Consider the following 17851-nt stretch of genomic DNA (forward strand, 5'->3'; position numbering starts at 1 on the left):
TTAATTAAATTTATTTATTTTTAAAATAAAACTAATTAATCGAGTTCATAGCTTAGCTTCAAACCAAATAAGCATAGAATACCCAAAACTTTCGCAAAAAAATTATCATAAAACTTGATTAAATATGACTGACATCCAAAAAGAATAATAAAACTAAGTTTTGCAGCAAATTCCAATTTCACAACTATGATTTTAAACTTAAGCTGTTAACATTCTCGTGATCAAAACTAAATCGCAACTATTAAATTTTAAATTGATAAATGATCAAACTACTCCTAAAAAATTCTCAAATCTGATAATTAAATCATTACCGTGGGTACTCAAATAATAATAACGCATAAGAAGTCGAAAAATCCGTCGAACTAAATCAACACAGTTACACAGGTGCGCTGTCATTTGATTCCCCAGTTTATTGATATCCCACCGATGACCACCCCCTCGCCGCTCCTCGGCACGAGGGTGACGATGACGCTATCGTCGTCGTCCGCCGCGATTCCATCGAGCAAGTCGGTGATCCCGAGACGCAGCCGTCTTCATCGTCGTCGTCATCATCATCTTCTTCTTCTTCTTCTCATTCTTTCCCTTGCTACGCTCGCCCCGGGCCCGACCCCCTCGTGGTCCGGCGTGTTGACGTACACGTCGAACTTGACGAAGTCGCCCTTGTCGAGCTCGATCCTCTTCTCCTCGCCGGTCCGGGCGGCCCTCGGCCGCGCCACCGTGGCGCATGGCCTTCGTCGTGTCCAGGCAAAATCCCTCACCTTCCATTGGACATTAACTTGGCAAATATTTCCATAATGACCATAATACCCTTGAATATGTTAATTTGTCACATTTCACCCTCTGATATTACAATTTTATTTACGAAGGCAGGGTATGTAAATTGCAATGCTAATAAAAATATTAGGAGCTTTCCACTTTACTTGTTTAGTCGAGCTAAGTGAAAAAAAATTAGAAAAGTACAAATTAAAAATTAAAAATTAAATTATTTATCTATAATATACAGCGGAGAGTTAGGGCGTCAACGAGCTGAACACAAGCGAGCGGAGTTTTGTTCTGTCTTCAACTAAAAAAATTTGAGCATGACTCAACTCAGTCTAACTCAAACAATACTCTTCATTTATTTAACAAAGAATCAAATAAATAAAATGAGTAGAGTAGCATAATAGCATGAATAGGTGTAATCCTAGTCAACCTCTTTACTGCTAAGTAATTAAGGATACAAAACTAAGGTGCAATCCTCCCTAATTTTGATTTTTAAGGTAGATTTAAATATTGGGATTAGTGTAGAATAACATTAATTCTATGTATCTTCTGACTTCCTAATAAATTATAAAGCATTTACTTTCAAAATATCACTATGTCACTCTTATTTTACAAACTAAAAAGAAAAAAAAATAAGGATAATATAATTATTTGGCATTTTCTGTAATAAGATATTAGATAGCTGAGGGATCAAAATGTGACAATAAATAAATAAATAAGAGGATGTGTATCAAAATATGCTACAATTCGGGTCCTATTTTGTAAAACATCCTTTTCTTTTGTTTACCTTACTCTTGGAAGCAGACGAAAAAAGAAAAAAGAAAAAAGAGTGTAGAAAGAAAACAAATTTCATCTGGACCGTCGAATTAATCGTAGCACGCATTCCAAAGCACCTCTCTGGCTCGCAATCTGTTTCGATTGTTCTACCATCGCCATCATCGCGACGTCACCATTAACAACCGAAATAGAAGCTTCCAATCTCATCTCTTCCCCCTAGTCGTCATCGTCTTCAATCCCAACCCCACCTTCACTTTTCAGGGTTAGGGTTTTAGGTTTTAAGGATCAAATCCGTTTGCTTGGTCCGCGTCATGTATAAAGCTGCCTCCGTTGGCCTCTTCCGAACCCCCGCCACTCTCCTCCGCTTGAAGCCGTCATCGCCTCCTCCTTCTTCCTCTTTGGTCGGATCGAGATCGATTAGCTTCTCGAGGTCTTGTAGCGTCTGGCAGCGATCGGGGGTTGGATCGTCGGGCTCGTGGCGGTACGGTTCGGGTTGGAGCTCGCCGATTAGTCTTAGGGCTCGGATCAGGAGCTCCGCATCGGTGATCGAGCGGTTCGAGAGGAAGATGGCGACCGTTGGTATGGGCTATGTCGTTTTTTTTTTTTGATTCGTTCGAGTTATGGTGACGTTTCGATCGTAGGATTTGCGATTATTCTTTTTGAATGAAAATGGACCGATTGATTTTGTGAAATATTATTTAGTGCCCGAGTTATCTAATACACTGGTAATGACATTTTATAGGTGAACCATTCGAAGGGTAATGAATTTATTATGTTAATGCCAACACTCCACAGTCAGTCTTTTTGTCCTTGTTTTTTTAATATATAATTTCACCTTTCTTTTGTGTGGTAACTGGTAACCATGTAATATTTCAAAATTTGGTCAATTTCAATATATATATATATATATATATATATATATGTATATATATTGATCTCCTTTCATATTTTGTCCTTTTATTTTAATGTATCCTCAGTATGACAGTCTCATAATAAGCACCTCGTGAATGACAGCAGAGCTTAATGTAGGTACTAATGGCAAACTACTGTTTTGCACAATACTATGAAGAAAAGGTGTAAAAAATTGTCCAGCCATACCTACCTTCTGCCAAAATTTATTACTCTTGTTACACAAAGATGGGCTCTGTAACTGTCCAAACCTTTGGTTCATCGTGGTTTATCTTTTCAAAATTTTTTTTTAGTTCCATGGTTTCAGAGAATGATAGTGTACCTTACAGATTTAATTTTTTTTTTAATCAAATTTTGTTTCTTTGTCATGTTTTATTATCTTAGTAAAGTATTGTGTGATTTTTATGATACGCATTGTTGTTCTTATTATCTGATACTCTTTATGTGCAGCTACTGAGAATGCCTTTAAGGATATTTTAACCAGCCTCCCGAAGCCTGGAGGTGGCGAATATGGAAAATACTATAGTTTGCCTGCACTAAATGATCCCAGGATTGGTAAAGTAGCTGTTCCATTTCCTATTGTCTTGGATATAGTCTATTATCTCTAAAATGTTGCCCCTCTCCTTTTCTTTTAATTTCTTAAATATTATTCATGACTCTGCCCTTCAGGCAGGAAAATGTTGCTTTATGTATCATTTTCTGAATTGCAATGAAAAGCCTTAAGAGCTTGTGCAGCATCCCTCATTTGGCTGAGTGTCATTACATATTTATTCTTTTCTTGTACTTTAGACCTCCTTATAGAGAAAGATTATTCATTTTATAGGATTTTCTTAGCTTTCCTTCATATAATCATCGACCTTTTCATTGCTACCTTCCTAGAAAATTTTAGAGGGTTGTTTCAATAATGACCAGAATTTAACTATTAAGGCAAAAGAATCAGCCTCCCGGTTCGCCCTTCAGAGTTTCTGTAACCACCAGTATTGCCAGAAGTTCCTTGGCCAGGACCTGGGGCAGTTATCTTGATGGAATAAAATTTGTGTTGCTCCTTGGCCAGAAATATCTTCCAAGCCTTTGAAGGAACCTATTTGACTTACTGCTGCTCTTTATCTTACCTTCATTTTGTCTTCCATTATAGGAAGAAAACTGTCAATTTTCCTATGTTCATTCTTATAGCTTACTAACTTATGAATACCTCCTATTCTTATGACAACAAGATGAGAATACCAGTTATTTGTGCTCTTCATTTTTTTAATCAGCATATTGCTCATCTATGGAGAATTTCCGAGTTGTTGACTTTTTGTCTTGGTTCTGACAAGCTTTATTGTTCTCTGTAACAGACAGTTTACCCTACTCCATCCGTATTCTTCTCGAATCAGCAATTCGCAACTGTGATAATTTTCAGGTCACCAAGAATGATGTTGAGAAGATAATTGATTGGGAGAATACATCTCCGAAGCTAGTTGAGATTCCCTTTAAGCCTGCTCGTGTTCTTCTGCAGGTTTGTTACAGAAATATCAAATGCATTGTTTTTTTTTCATTTTTGTTGTATCTTCCCAATCAATGATTTTTCTATGCATCCAGGATTTTACTGGTGTTCCAGCTGTTGTTGACCTTGCTTGTATGCGCGATGCTATGAATAAGCTAGGCAGTGACTCTAACAAGATTAACCCCTTGGTATGTGGTGATCTCATGTTTATTACTATCCCTTGATTTTGACTTCCTTATGGTTGCTTCTTCATCTGTACATCTATGACTAGTTAAAATTTCATGCATATATAAATCTGTTGATTTGCTGATTTATTATTTGAAATAAAACTGTTTGTTAGTTGCATCTATTCGTACTGCAATTTTCTAAATCTATTGTGACTTAAAGATCTTAGAATCTCTGTTTTATATTCTTTTGTTTGTTTGTTTACAAATACCCTTTCTCCTTGGAGTGCAGGTTCCAGTAGACCTTGTTATTGACCACTCAGTGCAGGTAGATGTAGCAAGATCAGAGAATGCAGTGCAGGCAAATATGGAACTTGAATTCAAGAGGAACAAAGAAAGATTTGGTTTTCTTAAATGGGGATCGACTGCTTTCCATAATATGCTTGTTGTTCCTCCAGGTTCTGGTATTGTTCACCAGGTAAGAGACTTTGTCATATCTTTGCTACTGCTGAAGAATTATTGAATGCTTATTAACTTTGTTTAATGTGAGGTACAAATTTCAGGTTAATCTGGAGTATCTTGGTCGAGTAGTTTTCAATACGGATGGCATTCTGTATCCTGATAGTGTGGTTGGAACCGATTCCCACACTACTATGATTGATGGATTAGGAGTTGCTGGCTGGGGAGTCGGAGGGATTGAAGCTGAGGCTGCAATGCTTGGTCAGGTAAAAGAAGTAACATTGGGAGATAGTACCTTATGTATATGCCTGCGGACAATGAATTTGATCTTATTGCTCTTCAAATGACGTGCTATTTTGGAATAATCTTTTTTTTATACTCTCAGTGATAATTGATTTTAGTGTAAATAATGGAACATTGCATAAGAAACTTTCGTAGAAGAACTTTTAACTTTTGCATTTGCCCCTTTTGTGTAAATCATGTCATTTTAATCTTTAGTGGGCCAGTAGAGAACTGTTAAAACAGAATGCTTGGATACAGGTCAAAGAAAATGCGGAATTGATAACTTTTGAGTTATTTCCAATCTACTGTCCCAGAATTTTAGTTTGCTGTGGAAAATTAAGGCCTGCTATTTCAAGTCAATCTTATCCTTTCAATGATGGTGATGAATGTGACAAGATGAGAGTATGTTGAAGCCATAAGCAAACAAGTTTTTGAATTGAATAATCATTGTTTGGAACATGAACATGCAGTTTTGTAAAGTCTAAAAGTTATGCATAAGGTGCTTGATACAATCATGCTGTTATATATTCCCCGTTATATATATATAGGATTTCTGGTCCTACTCTTAACTCAATGTATGTAATTTGTAAAGTTTACTCAAAGATGGACTGTCTAAATTTCTCTACTACATAAAATCTATACATTTTATACCTGCTTTGCTCTGGTTTGTGTGAGGACATGTTCGCTTCGTGTAATGTACTGATGTACTACTCTTAACCTGTTTGAGCCAATACATATTTAGCTCTTTGATGAAATGGAATATTATCTGCACATCTTTGGTTGTCTAATGCTTTGTTTCTTTTATATATTTGGCAGCCTATGAGCATGGTTTTGCCTGGTGTCGTTGGGTTCAAATTGTCAGGGCAATTACGAAATGGTGTCACTGCAACTGATCTAGTTTTAACTGTGACCCAAATGTTGAGGAAGCATGGTGTTGTTGGAAAGTTTGTTGAATTCTACGGTATCTCATTTTTACCTTCAAAAAATTGGAGCAAAATCAGTACACTTCCTTTTCTTGCTTCTTTATTGTTTAAACTGTATTATCTTTTTATACAGGTGAAGGTATGGGTGAGCTGTCTCTAGCGGACAGGGCAACAATTGCTAATATGTCACCGGAATATGGAGCTACTATGGGCTTCTTCCCTGTGGATCATGTTACCTTACAATATCTGAAATTGACTGGAAGGAGTGATGAAACTGTGAGGTTCTTTGTCCCTTTTTGTTTCCAAAGTTGCCTACAGTAGCCAGCGTGATTTCCTACATATGCATTTTTAGCCGGATTACATCATGTGAAGGAACAGAAGATTTTTTCAGAGAATATAGGATGATTTTAAAGTAAAAATTCTAGCATAAAGAAAATTTATAATATTTTTCTAATACTTATTTCCTATCTAATGTTTACAAGAATATACTTTTTTTCCACATTCACAAGATTTGTCAAGGTTTCAAGTTTTGTTGACAAATGGGCTCAATGAGCATGGCACTGTGCTGAATGTCCTGGCATGCCTTGTGTAAGATTAGGTGGTGAGGATACTTCAGTACTATGCCTATGCCTTGCTTGTACAGTACATGCCAGGCTGCATGGACTTTGCCAGCTTGACTCGTAGGCATCTAGGACTGAATCCATGACTTTATTAGCTCTTTTATTTTTCTAGATTTTATTTAGTAGAGTCAACTTTATTGTATTATTTTTCTGCGAAACTAATCCTTTGTTCTTTTACTTGCAGATCTCAATGATAGAGGCCTATTTGCGAGCTAACAAGATGTTTGTGGACTACAGTGAGGTATACTACTTTCAATTTGATAATCTTATTGAAAAATCACTGCTGTTTTGAGAGTTAAATGTTTGTCTTATGGAGTCCAGCCTCAAAAGGAAAGAGCATATTCATCTTATCTAGAATTGGAGCTGGCAGATGTTGAGCCTTGTGTCTCAGGTCCCAAAAGGTATGCCATATTTACCTCTAATAACTCGTGTGACCAGCAATACTTCTGTCTTCATTTTTCAGCCTATAACTAATTTCATAGTAGAAAATTATTTCACCATTAACATCTGTGCTTTTTTCCTTATCACTTCAGGCCTCATGACCGTGTACCTCTGAAAGAAATGAAGTCAGACTGGCATGCTTGTCTGGATAACAAAGTTGGGTTCAAGGTAAGGTGCTAAACAGTCTAGTTGTTGGCTAAGGTTGACAGTTCAATTTTATCTTGTGAAATGTAAGGTGTCTTCTTAGTAGTTGTAGTAATGTGTTCATACATTGATGGATAAAAGTTGTATGTTTGTTCTTTTCTCTGCAAGCACAGCTTCTATTGTAACCTGCTAGTGTCATTCTGCATTGTGGTTCAAGTCTGTTCTTTCTTTCGAAGTGTTGATATTTTTTGATTGGGACCAATTCATATATTTTATAGGAAACAATATATTGGTAGTGTGGTACTCGATACAGCAACTCTTCTGATAACTTGTTAGTAAGATTAGGGCATAGTATTGATGTTTACTTTGTATTCAATTGTACAAAGTTAACATGACCAGTTTATATGATTTAATACTAAGCAAAGAATTCATGTACGTTCTTTCAGGGTTTTGCAGTGCCAAAAGAATCACAAGAGAAAATTGTGAAGTTTGATTTTCATGGACAACCTGCAGAAATTAAGCATGGTAGTGTTGTCATAGCAGCAATAACTAGCTGCACCAATACATCAAATCCCAGTGTCATGCTTGGTGCAGGTCTTGTTGCAAAGAAGGCCTGTGAATTAGGTCTTCAGGTTAGTTATCTGATCTTTTAACCTTTTCATCTTCTGTTCTATGCTGGTGGTCTGCGTTTAGTCTCTAATTTTTTTGAAAATCTTGGATTTGTGTGTTGTTATACACCTTCTATTAGCTAATGGAGATCGTTTTCAGGTCAAACCATGGGTTAAAACAAGCCTTGCTCCTGGTTCTGGAGTTGTTACCAAGTATTTTCTCAAAAGGTGATTATGAATTTTCAATGGTTATGAAATGCGAAAATAAGGTCTTGGATAACTCCTTTCAGAAATTCTCTACTTTAACTGATGGGTCATGGTTTTACATCTAACACAGTGGTCTGCAAGAGTTTTTGAATAAGCAAGGATTTCACATTGTCGGATTTGGCTGCACTACATGTATTGGCAACTCTGGGGATCTTGACGAGTCTGTTTCTGCTGCAATTTCAGATAATGGTAGCATTTTAGCCAATGACTGCACCTTACATCTATCTGGTATGATGTTTTACATTTTTTACAATTTATATTTGGTATGTTGCCATCGTGGTAGATATCATTGCTGCTGCTGTTCTTTCTGGCAATCGGAACTTTGAGGGCCGAGTGCATCCATTGACTCGAGCCAACTATCTTGCTTCACCACCCCTTGTTGTGGCATATGCACTTGCTGGCACAGTAAGTCGATATTTCGGGCTTGTATATCTACATTTTCTTTTCTGAAAAGCTAACTTATGAGTTGGGCAGTACAAGAGGAATATCCTCGTAACTATTTAATTTCCCTTATGTTTTTTATTTTCTACCTTTTTTTTCCCTAAATTTGGATTCTGAGAAGTACGGATCATGCTTTATTATCTGATATCTGACACTCCTGTTTTTCTACATTTTCGCTTAAACATATGTGTGATCCTCTATCTTTTTTTTTTGTCCACCATGATATTTTAACAAGCCATAGCTTTGTTTAACCTTTTGTAAGTCTTTCTCACATTCTTGCTTCTCCATTGTTTTAAAACACACGCGTTGCTGTTATTACCTTTTATCTGTCTCAAAATGCATTAAGACTAATGTCTTTTGGCCGGATTTTAGCCAAACTTTTGTTTCTTGAAAATGTTTGTAATATTTCGTCTGGACAAAGTGATTATTTGCCAGTAGTAAGATGTTTTGCATATTTGGACTTGCTCTTTCTGCATGTTGTAGATTTATTTAATTGCAAATGATAATATGGACATCCCTTATACATAATATAACTCGTTTGTACAGGTTGACATTGATTTTGAGAAGGAGCCAATTGGAGTTGGCAAAGATGGGAAAAACATCTATTTTAAGGATATATGGCCTTCAACTGAAGAAATTGCTGAGGTAGACACTGCAACTTATTATGATTCGCTAGCTGCTACTAGAATCTCTTTTACATTGGTAGAAGTTCAATGACATAAGATCTGATACAGACATTGTCCCTGACTGCACTATTTTTCATGCTATCAAACAATAAAGACACTCTAACTAGTCATAAGTTTCCCACAGCACCAAAATTGGCAGTAGCTGGTTAAAGAGAGGAATTAACAAACCGTAGGGTGAAGAAATGTTTGAATTGAGCATCTAACTAGACAGTTGTTCGAGAGATCTGGAGGGGTTATTCTCTTCCTTTTAACTTTTTCTCTTCTTCCTTCTAACATGATTTGCTAATATGTATATTTATCTGTCCAAGAAATTTTGTGCCGTTTCTTAAAGTATTTATCTTATTTCGCCTGGATGACCATGTCTTCTGTTGTACTACTTTTCAATTTTGCTAATGTGGATGAATAGATTTGCTCGTCTCTTTATACCTAATGCATATAGAAGAGCATAAGGAAAAAAACCAGGCTTGTACTGCTAAGGAAAACAAATCTTAGCGAAACAAAGAAAGTAGTACTCAACGTATAGTCATTTTGTCATGTTCTTAGCCTTTGATAAATTTCTTTTAATGAGAATTATTGTTCCTTAGGTTGTTCAATCTAGCGTATTGCCTGATATGTTCAAGAGCACTTATGAGGCAATTACAAAAGGCAACCCAATGTGGAACCAGTTGACAGTCCCAGCGACAACCCTCTATTCATGGGATCCAAAATCAACTTACATTCATGAACCGCCATATTTTAAGGACATGACCATGGCTCCACCTGGTCCCCATGGGGTGAAAGATGCCTACTGCTTGTTGAACTTTGGTGACAGCATTACAACAGACCACATTTCACCAGCAGGAAGCATTCACAAGGACAGCCCTGCTGCAAAGTACCTAATGGAGCGTGGTGTGGATCGCAGGGACTTCAATTCGTATGGAAGCCGCCGTGGAAATGATGAAGTAATGGCTAGAGGAACTTTTGCTAACATTCGAATCGTGAACAAACTCTTGAAGGGAGAGGTTGGACCAAAAACTCTTCATATTCCAACAGGGGAGAAGCTCTATGTGTTTGATGCCGCAATGGTAAGTTAATCAACCAAATAACTGAATCATATATCTGCTATTTAAGATAAGTCATTTCTAGTGCATGGTAATCTAAAAAAGTTTGGACAAAAGGCTTGGTTGTTATTGATGTTGCTTTATCTAGCACCATTGTCTGCTAAACTAGTTATGCGCTAAATCTCACTGACATGGTGGAAATTATTTTGCACGTCCTTATATTGCTATTATCTCTTCTTCAGAAGTACAAGGCTGATGGTCATGACACCATTGTTTTGGCTGGGGCAGAGTACGGCAGTGGTAGCTCTCGAGATTGGGCTGCGAAGGGTCCAATGCTACTGGTGAGTACATGTCTATAGATCTACCAGTTTCTTTATCATTTGGTGATATCGATCTCTTACTCATTACTTCTGATTATCTATTTGCTACCAGGGAGTTAAAGCAGTGATTGCAAAAAGCTTTGAGAGAATCCACCGCAGCAATTTAGTTGGAATGGGCATAATTCCACTCTGCTTCAAACCGGGTGAAGATGCTGATTCTCTTGGCCTTACTGGACATGAGCGATATACCATTGACCTTCCCAGCAATGTAAGTGAAATACGACCTGGCCAAGACATCGCCGTTGTGACCGACACTGGAAAGTCCTTCACTTGTACTGCTCGTTTCGATACAGAGGTAATTTCCTTATTCAATATTGTGACTATAACTCTACATATACGTTTTCATGATTGAACTTGGTTGGTATTCTAGTACAAGAAGAATGTAGAATATGAAGGAAGATTTATATCTTGTCATTTGCTTCATTGCTTGTGATTTCTTTGTTGGTAACAGACACTACTATGTTGATGCAGGTGGAATTGGCTTATTTCAACCACGGGGGTATTCTTCCCTTCGTCATCCGCAATCTGATCAATTCATCATAATAAGCTAATTTACTCAGCTCTGGCTTGATCTGCTGATACTATCCTGCCATTCCAGTTGGCGTTTTTACCGAAGAGTATAAGAGCTTCCTGAGACTGACTCAGGTTCTATTTTGTAGAACAAAATGAAGTCTGAATAAAGCTGCGCAGAGAAGTACACACATTCTCCTGCTCTTGTTGAGTTGTTGTTCATCAAGTTGCAAATGACCCTCTATGGGATCAATATCGGTGCAACGCATACATTATTATTTTTTTCTTTTTATTAAATAAAACATTGTACATTGTGTTTTAAAATGAACTAAAAAACAAATTAGGCGGGATGTATCAGGTGACTTTATTTGATCATACCATAAATATACATATATGTGCATATAAAACCATTGCAATTGGCACGGTCAGACCTAACACTAACCTGCATAGAGTTCCCTACATTAATTTCAATCAGCATCAAAAACACCCATCAAAGTAGAACAAATTTAAGCAAAGATTCAATTAAGTCCAAGCTTTCTAGTCCTTCGACAAACTCTTATTTAGAAGAATATCCTTTATATTCTTTCATGTTACAAAAAAATAATAAATATACAACAATTCCAAAAAAAAAATTCAATCCCCCCACATCTCTCCCCAGCATTTCTCAACCATCTCCCACACCCTCTTCCTCCTACAAACACCTCTAACCATCAATTCCCAAGTTCGCCCTTCCGGCCCCCAGAACTTCCCTAACATCACCCCCACCACCTCCGCCGCCGCATCCGCCCTCCCCCTCCTACACAACCTCACCACCAACCCATCCAAAAACTCCCTCCCCTTCTCCCCGACCCCCTTAAAAATATCCTACACGTTATCGGATCCGGGTCGCACCCGCTATCCAGCATCCGACCCAACAACTCCATCGCCCTGCTAACCTCCCCGCCTTTCAGCATCCCATCCAGCACTATGTTGTACGCCGCCGCGTCCGGCTCCACGTCGCCCCGCCCCAGCATGTCGTGGAACAATCTCAGCCCTCCGTCCACCATCCCGGCCTCGCACAGCCCTCGGATCATGGAGCTGTACGCGATCACGTCCGGTGTGCACCCCCTGCTTAACATGTTCTTCCACACCATCATACCGTCCTTCAACTTCCCGGACTCGCACAGGCCGTTGATCAAGATGCTGTAGCTGATCTTGTTCGGAGTAACGCCTCTTCCCACCATATCCCTCCACGTGTCGAGCGCCCGTTCGCCGCTGCCTGTTTTGAAGTGGCCACGTATGAGGGAGCTGAAGGTCATTTCGTTCGGGGTGCAGTCCTCCGCGGTCATTTTAAGGAACGCTTCCTCCGCCTCGGCCATGCGGCCGTGCCGGGCGAGGCCGTCGATTAAGGCGGAGTACGAGACCGTGTTGGGCTTCACTCCTTTGGATATCATCACCTCCCAGAGGCTCATAGCGCGATCGGAGTCGTCGGATCGGAAGAACCCGGTGATCAAAGCGGAGTAGATGTACTCGTTGGGTTCGAGTCCTTTGCTCTCCATTTCGTCGAGCACCTTTAGGGCGTCGAGGGGGCGGCCGAGGCTGACGAGCCCGTGGGCGACGGCGCCGAAGGTGGCGGCGTCGGGGGTGACTCCGTCTCCGGCCATGCGGCGGAGCACCGCGGCGGCGGCGGAGGCACGGCCGTTGAGGAGGAGGCCGTGGACGAGCGTGTTGTAGGTCGCGCGCGACGGGGCGCAGCCCTTGAGGAGCATGTAGCGGACCAGCTTCCCAGCGCCGGCAACGTCGCCGGAGCGGAGGAGGGCCGTGATGATAGGGTTGAACGCTGCCGCGGCGGCGGGGGCCGGTCCGCCTCCGTCGAGGAGCATCTCGTGGAGCAGGGCGGAGGCGTCGGAGACGCGGCCGGCAGCGGCGAGGGCGGCGATGACGGTGGAGTAGGAGTAGGAGTCTGGTTTGAGACCCCGGCGGGGGATCTCGTTGTGGAGAACGTTGATGGCAGCGTCGAGATTGAAGAGGACGAGAGACCTGAGCAAGAGATTGAAGGACAGGAGGTTGGGGGAGATGGTAGGGTACCTCCGGAGAGCGGCAGAGAAGAAGGAGAGGGCGAAGGAAGGGGGGAGCGGTGAGGCGGAGAGGGCGGAGAGGGCAGAGTTGAGGGAGAGTGAGGAAGGGGGGCAGCGGAAGGAAGGGAGCATAGAGAAGAAGAGGCGGAGGGAGAGAAGGGGGAGGGAGAGGCGGGCGAATGCGGAGAGGAGAGGGGGGAAGACGGGCTCCGGGAATGAGGGGCGAGGGTCCCGGAGCATGCGGCGGAGGAAGGCAGCAATGTCAGAGGAGGAGGAGAGCGAGCGGGCGAGGGAGATGTAGGTGGCGTCGCCCTGTGTGTAACCACCGAGACGGCGGGGACAGCGGAAGAGCTCGTCGGCGAGAGGCGGTGGCGGCGGAGGATGAGGAGAAGAAGAAGAAGAAGGGTATTCGGCCATGGCGGGATTGGGGTTAGGGTAAGGGTTAGGGTTTTGGAGGGGTCGGGAGGAAGGAGGCGAATCATCGAGACGAGGGGTTTAGGGGAAGATGGGAGGAGGGCATTTGGGGATATATTTGGAATAAAAATGGTTATCGAGTATAATGTCCTACGGGCTACGGCTAAATGGGATAGATTCTCTCATTTCACACCCTAACTGAGGTGTTTATTGCATTTTACACCTTTATCTTTTCGGAATTGTTAATTCTATCCCTGAATTTTCTATAATTTTTCTCCTTTCTATTATTTTCCATGATTTAACAATAAAAGTAAGGTTCCAATTGAAAATAGTGAAAAGACATGATATAAGATGAACGGGATGAGAAATAAATATACCCCTAAATATTTTGGGGGCATTTGGAACAAAAAACCTTTTAATTTTAAAAAATAAATACATTTAATTTTACTATTATCAAAACTTTTTTTTATATAAATAGCCCAAATATTTTAAATAGAAGATATATTAATATCTGCCATCTTCTTTGTAGTTTGAGTCCACTTAGGATATACCAATGGGCCAGGGTTGAATGCCCAAATCCTAAGGGGTCATCAGTCATGACTCAAGTTGGAGGCCTTTTGAAAGTATGATGTGCTCCAATCCACAAAATATGACGACAAAATCTAGCTGTTCTTATTGAAAAGCATATACAAGCTACAGCAAAACACAAAAAGAAGCAGGGGATGATCCTTAATCTTGGATTCTTGTGATTACTATCCCTAGCACAATAAGTCTAATTGCTAAGACATCCTTAAATTGCAGTGATATTGGAATCTGAGCAAAGTGTTTGGTTATTGACCAGGGAAGGAATGTAGTAGCAGCAAATGTGATGAAGCCAAACCACCAACCAGGCAAGGTACTCGGCATTCTTTTCAGATCTTTATTCTTGGTGACTAAAATTTAGCCACTCAACAACAAAGTGATCTGTTCTTGCTAAATCTTTTGCTTGAGGACATGACGCAGCTGAACTTTTTGGCTCTCCATCCTCGCCTCCATGAGCTTGGCCTTCAGGCTATGCTTCTGCATGACTCGTGGGCACTCGATACATCCTTTGAATCCTCGAGAATAGTGCAGACTGACAGAGTCTGGGGAGCTCCAGTGCTCCATGCTTGGAGGGCTAAGGCCTGTTTCCGCTATGCTGGATGGCCTTCCATTTGTTATCTCAACTGACCCTTTCTTGCAATGCTCACTGTCGTTTGGACACGACGATTTCCAAAGCCTAGAGATGGATGATTCTTTCTTCCTTGATTGTTTTGTGGTAGCGAAACAAGCTTCACTGAATGCAGTATTCAGCTTACCATCATTTCTGCTTGCCGAAACACTACATTCATCGCTGAACTTGTTAACAGATGATTCACTGCCTTCACATGAATTGCGTGAACCTTGCTTCTCATTATGACTTGCTGTGTCCCAGCTACTATCACCTTCCAAGTTGATTTCATTTTGTTCAATTGTATTTGCACACAACTTCGTAGGCTTTTCTAGAAAGAAATCAGTCTGAGGGCTCGGTGCATGGATTTCTGATTCTTGAATGGCAGGGCCATCCCCATAGCATGGTTCTATCTCTCTTTCATTAGCTTCTTCTCTGGGGTTGAGCTCTTCAAAGATAGAAAATATATCCTCTGAACCAGGAGGAGGCTTGTATGCGAATTCCTTGATCTCTTGGATGCTAACTAAATTGATCGCCTGCCTTAGATGATCTGCTTCACTTACTACTGCGATGTCTGCCTTAGCATAGGTTTGTCCAATAAGAAAATTCTCTACATCTTGTTGGAGTTTGCTCAGCTGTGAATACTTGGCCTCAAGAGTCAGTTTTGCATCTACAAGTTTCATCTGGACTCTCTCCTCTCGCCATACCTCGGCCATCTGTAACATCTTCCTTTCCTCATCCACTTCCTCTCGCATCTTCATCGACTCGTTGTTCAGGGCCTCAATCTCTGCTTTGTCTTCCTCGATTTCCTTTGCCAGCTCTTCGCATACCTCTTCGAGAAGCTCACGAGCCTTCCTTTCATTTTCATAATCTTGTAACAGGCATTTTGCAGATGACTTAGCCTCGCTAAGTTCATTAACCAGCTTGGAATGAATGATCTCCAGCCGCTGCCGGTTTTTTCTCTCTCTGTTGAGGTCACCCTTCATGCCGTCAATTATAGCTCGGACTTTCTCATGCTCTCTGCTCCTCCAAGCTGCTTTCTCCTCTGCAAGCTTCTTCATAAAGTGATCTAGCTTCTTCTTAGCAGAAGAACGTTCAGCCTCAAGCTCACTTATCCTAGCATTGGCCTGCTGAAGCTCTAACTGTAGAGTAGAAACTAAACTTTTTTCTTGTTCATCCTCAAGAATATCCAGATGATCAGTATCATCAGCTGACTCTAAGCTCTCAGGGTCCCATTTAGTAGCCTTTTCCAATGCAGAGGCTGGCAATGCAGCGAAAGTATCGAGCTCTATCTGCAGTAACAGATCCATCAATGGGTCATCCAGAAACAATTATAACAATGAGCTCTACAATATAGGGATAGAATTCACATTACCTTTCGGAAATCACCATTCTTTGGATCTAGGACTGAAATAGGACTTGAAATCTCATTCTTTAAGCTATAATGGTAGCCTGCGGTTTTCGGTTTAAGAAGAAGTCGGATTTGCAGATGACCGGGAACAGGCTGCAAGAGAACAAGCTCAGATATAACCATTTAATTCCCAAAAATAGAATAGAAGGCTTGTATCAACCTTGAAGAAGAAAAGAGACACCATTTTCTAATTCACCAAACTACCGAGACAACCCACCATCCAAAGATCTCTCTGAATCTAGTCATCATGAAAGAGACTTGAGACTTGTGTGAACTGATGGGTTGGAGATATTGGAAAAGATCATGAAGTGAAAACTACTAGTAAATCCCTTGAGAAGGAGCGGATGCGATCATATGGGACTACCTCAAGAAAACCCAAAGAGAAGTTCCAATTTGTTGCACAAGTATTTGTGTCAAAATCCCAATTGTTTCGTACTATTTGAACTAAAGTAAGTTCAAGTTGAGCCCTAGAGATAAAGCTCGGAAGAAGCATAAATCTGCCTTCCACTAGATAAAAATCCGATTTTTAACACAATAAGCTGGCAACACACCAGATTTAACAAACAATCTCGTTCAGTAATCCCTAGAAAGATCAAAAGAGTTCAAAAATAAACACAAATCTTGAGAGGAATACTACCTGGAGACCCACTCGAGCAGTCCCATCTCCCCCTCCCCTTCCTCCAGCTCCACAGATCGCCTCCGGTGGACGCAAATGCCAGACGGCGGCAGCCAGCTTCCTCACGGAGACCCTCGGCGCCGCCTCTTTCGCCGCATTCTTCTTCCCCTGGTCGCAACCCCCACCGTCCTCCGGCGAGATTTTAGCGCCGCCGTCTAGCTTCCATCGGAGGTGGGGAGTGCTGGGCCCACTCCTCCTACCCCCGGCGGTGGCGTGGAACCCGGGGTTCTTATTTCGGCGGCGCAGGTGGGGGTTTCGGATTTGGGGGACATTTGAGCGGAGAGGTGGAGGTTGAAGGGTCTCAGGGGAGGGCAAAGGTGGGTTTCTCGCCGGGAGGCAGGTATTGGAAGGGGAGGACGAAGTCATTTCTCTCTCTTCCGCCGGCGATCTGAGAGCATTGGGGAGAGAGAGAGAGAGAGAGAGAGAGAGAGAGAGAGAGAGAGACGTTGGAGAGTGGAGTCGTGAAGTGAACTTTTAGGAGGGAGGAGATAGGAAATTACTTGCTTGCCCATTGGAGATTTTGGGAGGACATTGGCGTCTTTAGATTATCCTGTGAGAATAGAAAGGGAAAAGTGAGATCTAATTTGAAATAATAAAGCCTGTGCTAAAACAACTGCTGACCTTGAGAGTCAATCATAATCCAACTCAAAAATTAGACTTTTGTCATTAAAGACCATTATGTAAATAAATATATATATATATATAGCATAATATGTTGTAAAATCACAATAACAACACAAAAAAAAACTATTTTTAGTTTTATATAAAGCTTTAATCTTATTTTTCTAATCCATTAGTCCTATATTTAACATTTCTTCTAGCCTTATAAATTATACATGGATATATTCATATTCATATTAAGTGAATATGTAGTTAATTTTATTATACTTTTACTTTAAAGAAAAAAAAATTCTCTCTCTCTCTCTCTCTATATATATATATATATTAAACAAAAAGATTAATCTTTCTCTATATAGCACAATTTATTAATAATTTATAGAAAAGAAAATTTGTTGGTCTTTGACAATGCTACATCTGCAGATTTTAGTATTTAAATTAGATAGTTAATCAAAGAAAAATAAAAACATTTGGGCGAGATCTGGAAAATGGAGGGGCATTTAGGGAACGAAAAGTTCCATTCTATATTTCCACATTTCCGTATCGGCCCCTGCTGTAAACGTGTGAGGCGAAGAGGAGGATGGAAA

General features: G+C 40.7%; 2 protein-coding genes and 1 pseudogene across 2 annotated transcripts; 1 reads left to right on the forward strand and 2 right to left on the reverse strand.

Annotated features, from left to right (window-relative positions):
- Positions 1-1749: 1749 nt before the first annotated feature.
- Positions 1750-11306, forward strand: LOC140795581 (putative aconitate hydratase, cytoplasmic). Its single transcript, XM_073148253.1, has 20 exons — positions 1750-2118; positions 2899-3003; positions 3786-3946; positions 4030-4122; positions 4391-4576; positions 4662-4823; positions 5656-5800; positions 5896-6038; positions 6567-6623; positions 6704-6783; positions 6916-6991; positions 7414-7599; positions 7736-7803; positions 7913-8031; positions 8126-8247; positions 8830-8928; positions 9554-10033; positions 10252-10350; positions 10442-10684; positions 10861-11306. Exons 1-20 carry the CDS (start codon positions 1851-1853, stop codon positions 10930-10932), a joined length of 2964 nt encoding a protein of 987 aa, XP_073004354.1. The 5' UTR covers positions 1750-1850; the 3' UTR covers positions 10933-11306.
- A 110-nt stretch (positions 11307-11416) lies between these two features.
- Positions 11417-13495, reverse strand: LOC140795264 (uncharacterized; annotated as a pseudogene).
- A 525-nt stretch (positions 13496-14020) lies between these two features.
- Positions 14021-17085, reverse strand: LOC140795584 (uncharacterized). Its single transcript, XM_073148255.1, has 3 exons — positions 16608-17085; positions 15935-16063; positions 14021-15851 (listed from the first exon to the last, which is right to left on the reverse strand). The coding sequence occupies exons 1-3, from the start codon at positions 17010-17012 to the stop codon at positions 14343-14345; spliced, it is 2043 nt and encodes a 680-aa protein (XP_073004356.1). The 5' UTR covers positions 17013-17085; the 3' UTR covers positions 14021-14342.
- Positions 17086-17851: the final 766 nt, after the last annotated feature.

This window comes from Typha latifolia, chromosome 9, assembly GCF_019914945.1.
Source record: "Typha latifolia isolate L0001 chromosome 9, TyphaL0001v2, whole genome shotgun sequence".
Classification (NCBI taxonomy): Eukaryota; Viridiplantae; Streptophyta; class Magnoliopsida; order Poales; family Typhaceae; genus Typha; species Typha latifolia.

Coding starts and splice junctions, on each gene's coding strand:
- LOC140795581 (XM_073148253.1), top strand. CDS start 1,851: ATGTATAAAGCTGCCTCCGTTGGCCTCTTCCGAACCCCCGCCACTCTC. Junction 7,804..7,912: donor ACCAAGTATTTTCTCAAAAG/GTGATTATGAAT, acceptor CATCTAACACAG/TGGTCTGCAAGAGTTTTTGA. Junction 10,685..10,860: donor CTGCTCGTTTCGATACAGAG/GTAATTTCCTTA, acceptor ATGTTGATGCAG/GTGGAATTGGCTTATTTCAA.
- LOC140795584 (XM_073148255.1), bottom strand. CDS start 17,012: ATGACTTCGTCCTCCCCTTCCAATACCTGCCTCCCGGCGAGAAACCCA. Junction 16,064..16,607: donor CTGCTCGAGTGGGTCTCCAG/GTAGTATTCCTC, acceptor GTTCTCTTGCAG/CCTGTTCCCGGTCATCTGCA. Junction 15,852..15,934: donor AGAATGGTGATTTCCGAAAG/GTAATGTGAATT, acceptor CTGTTACTGCAG/ATAGAGCTCGATACTTTCGC.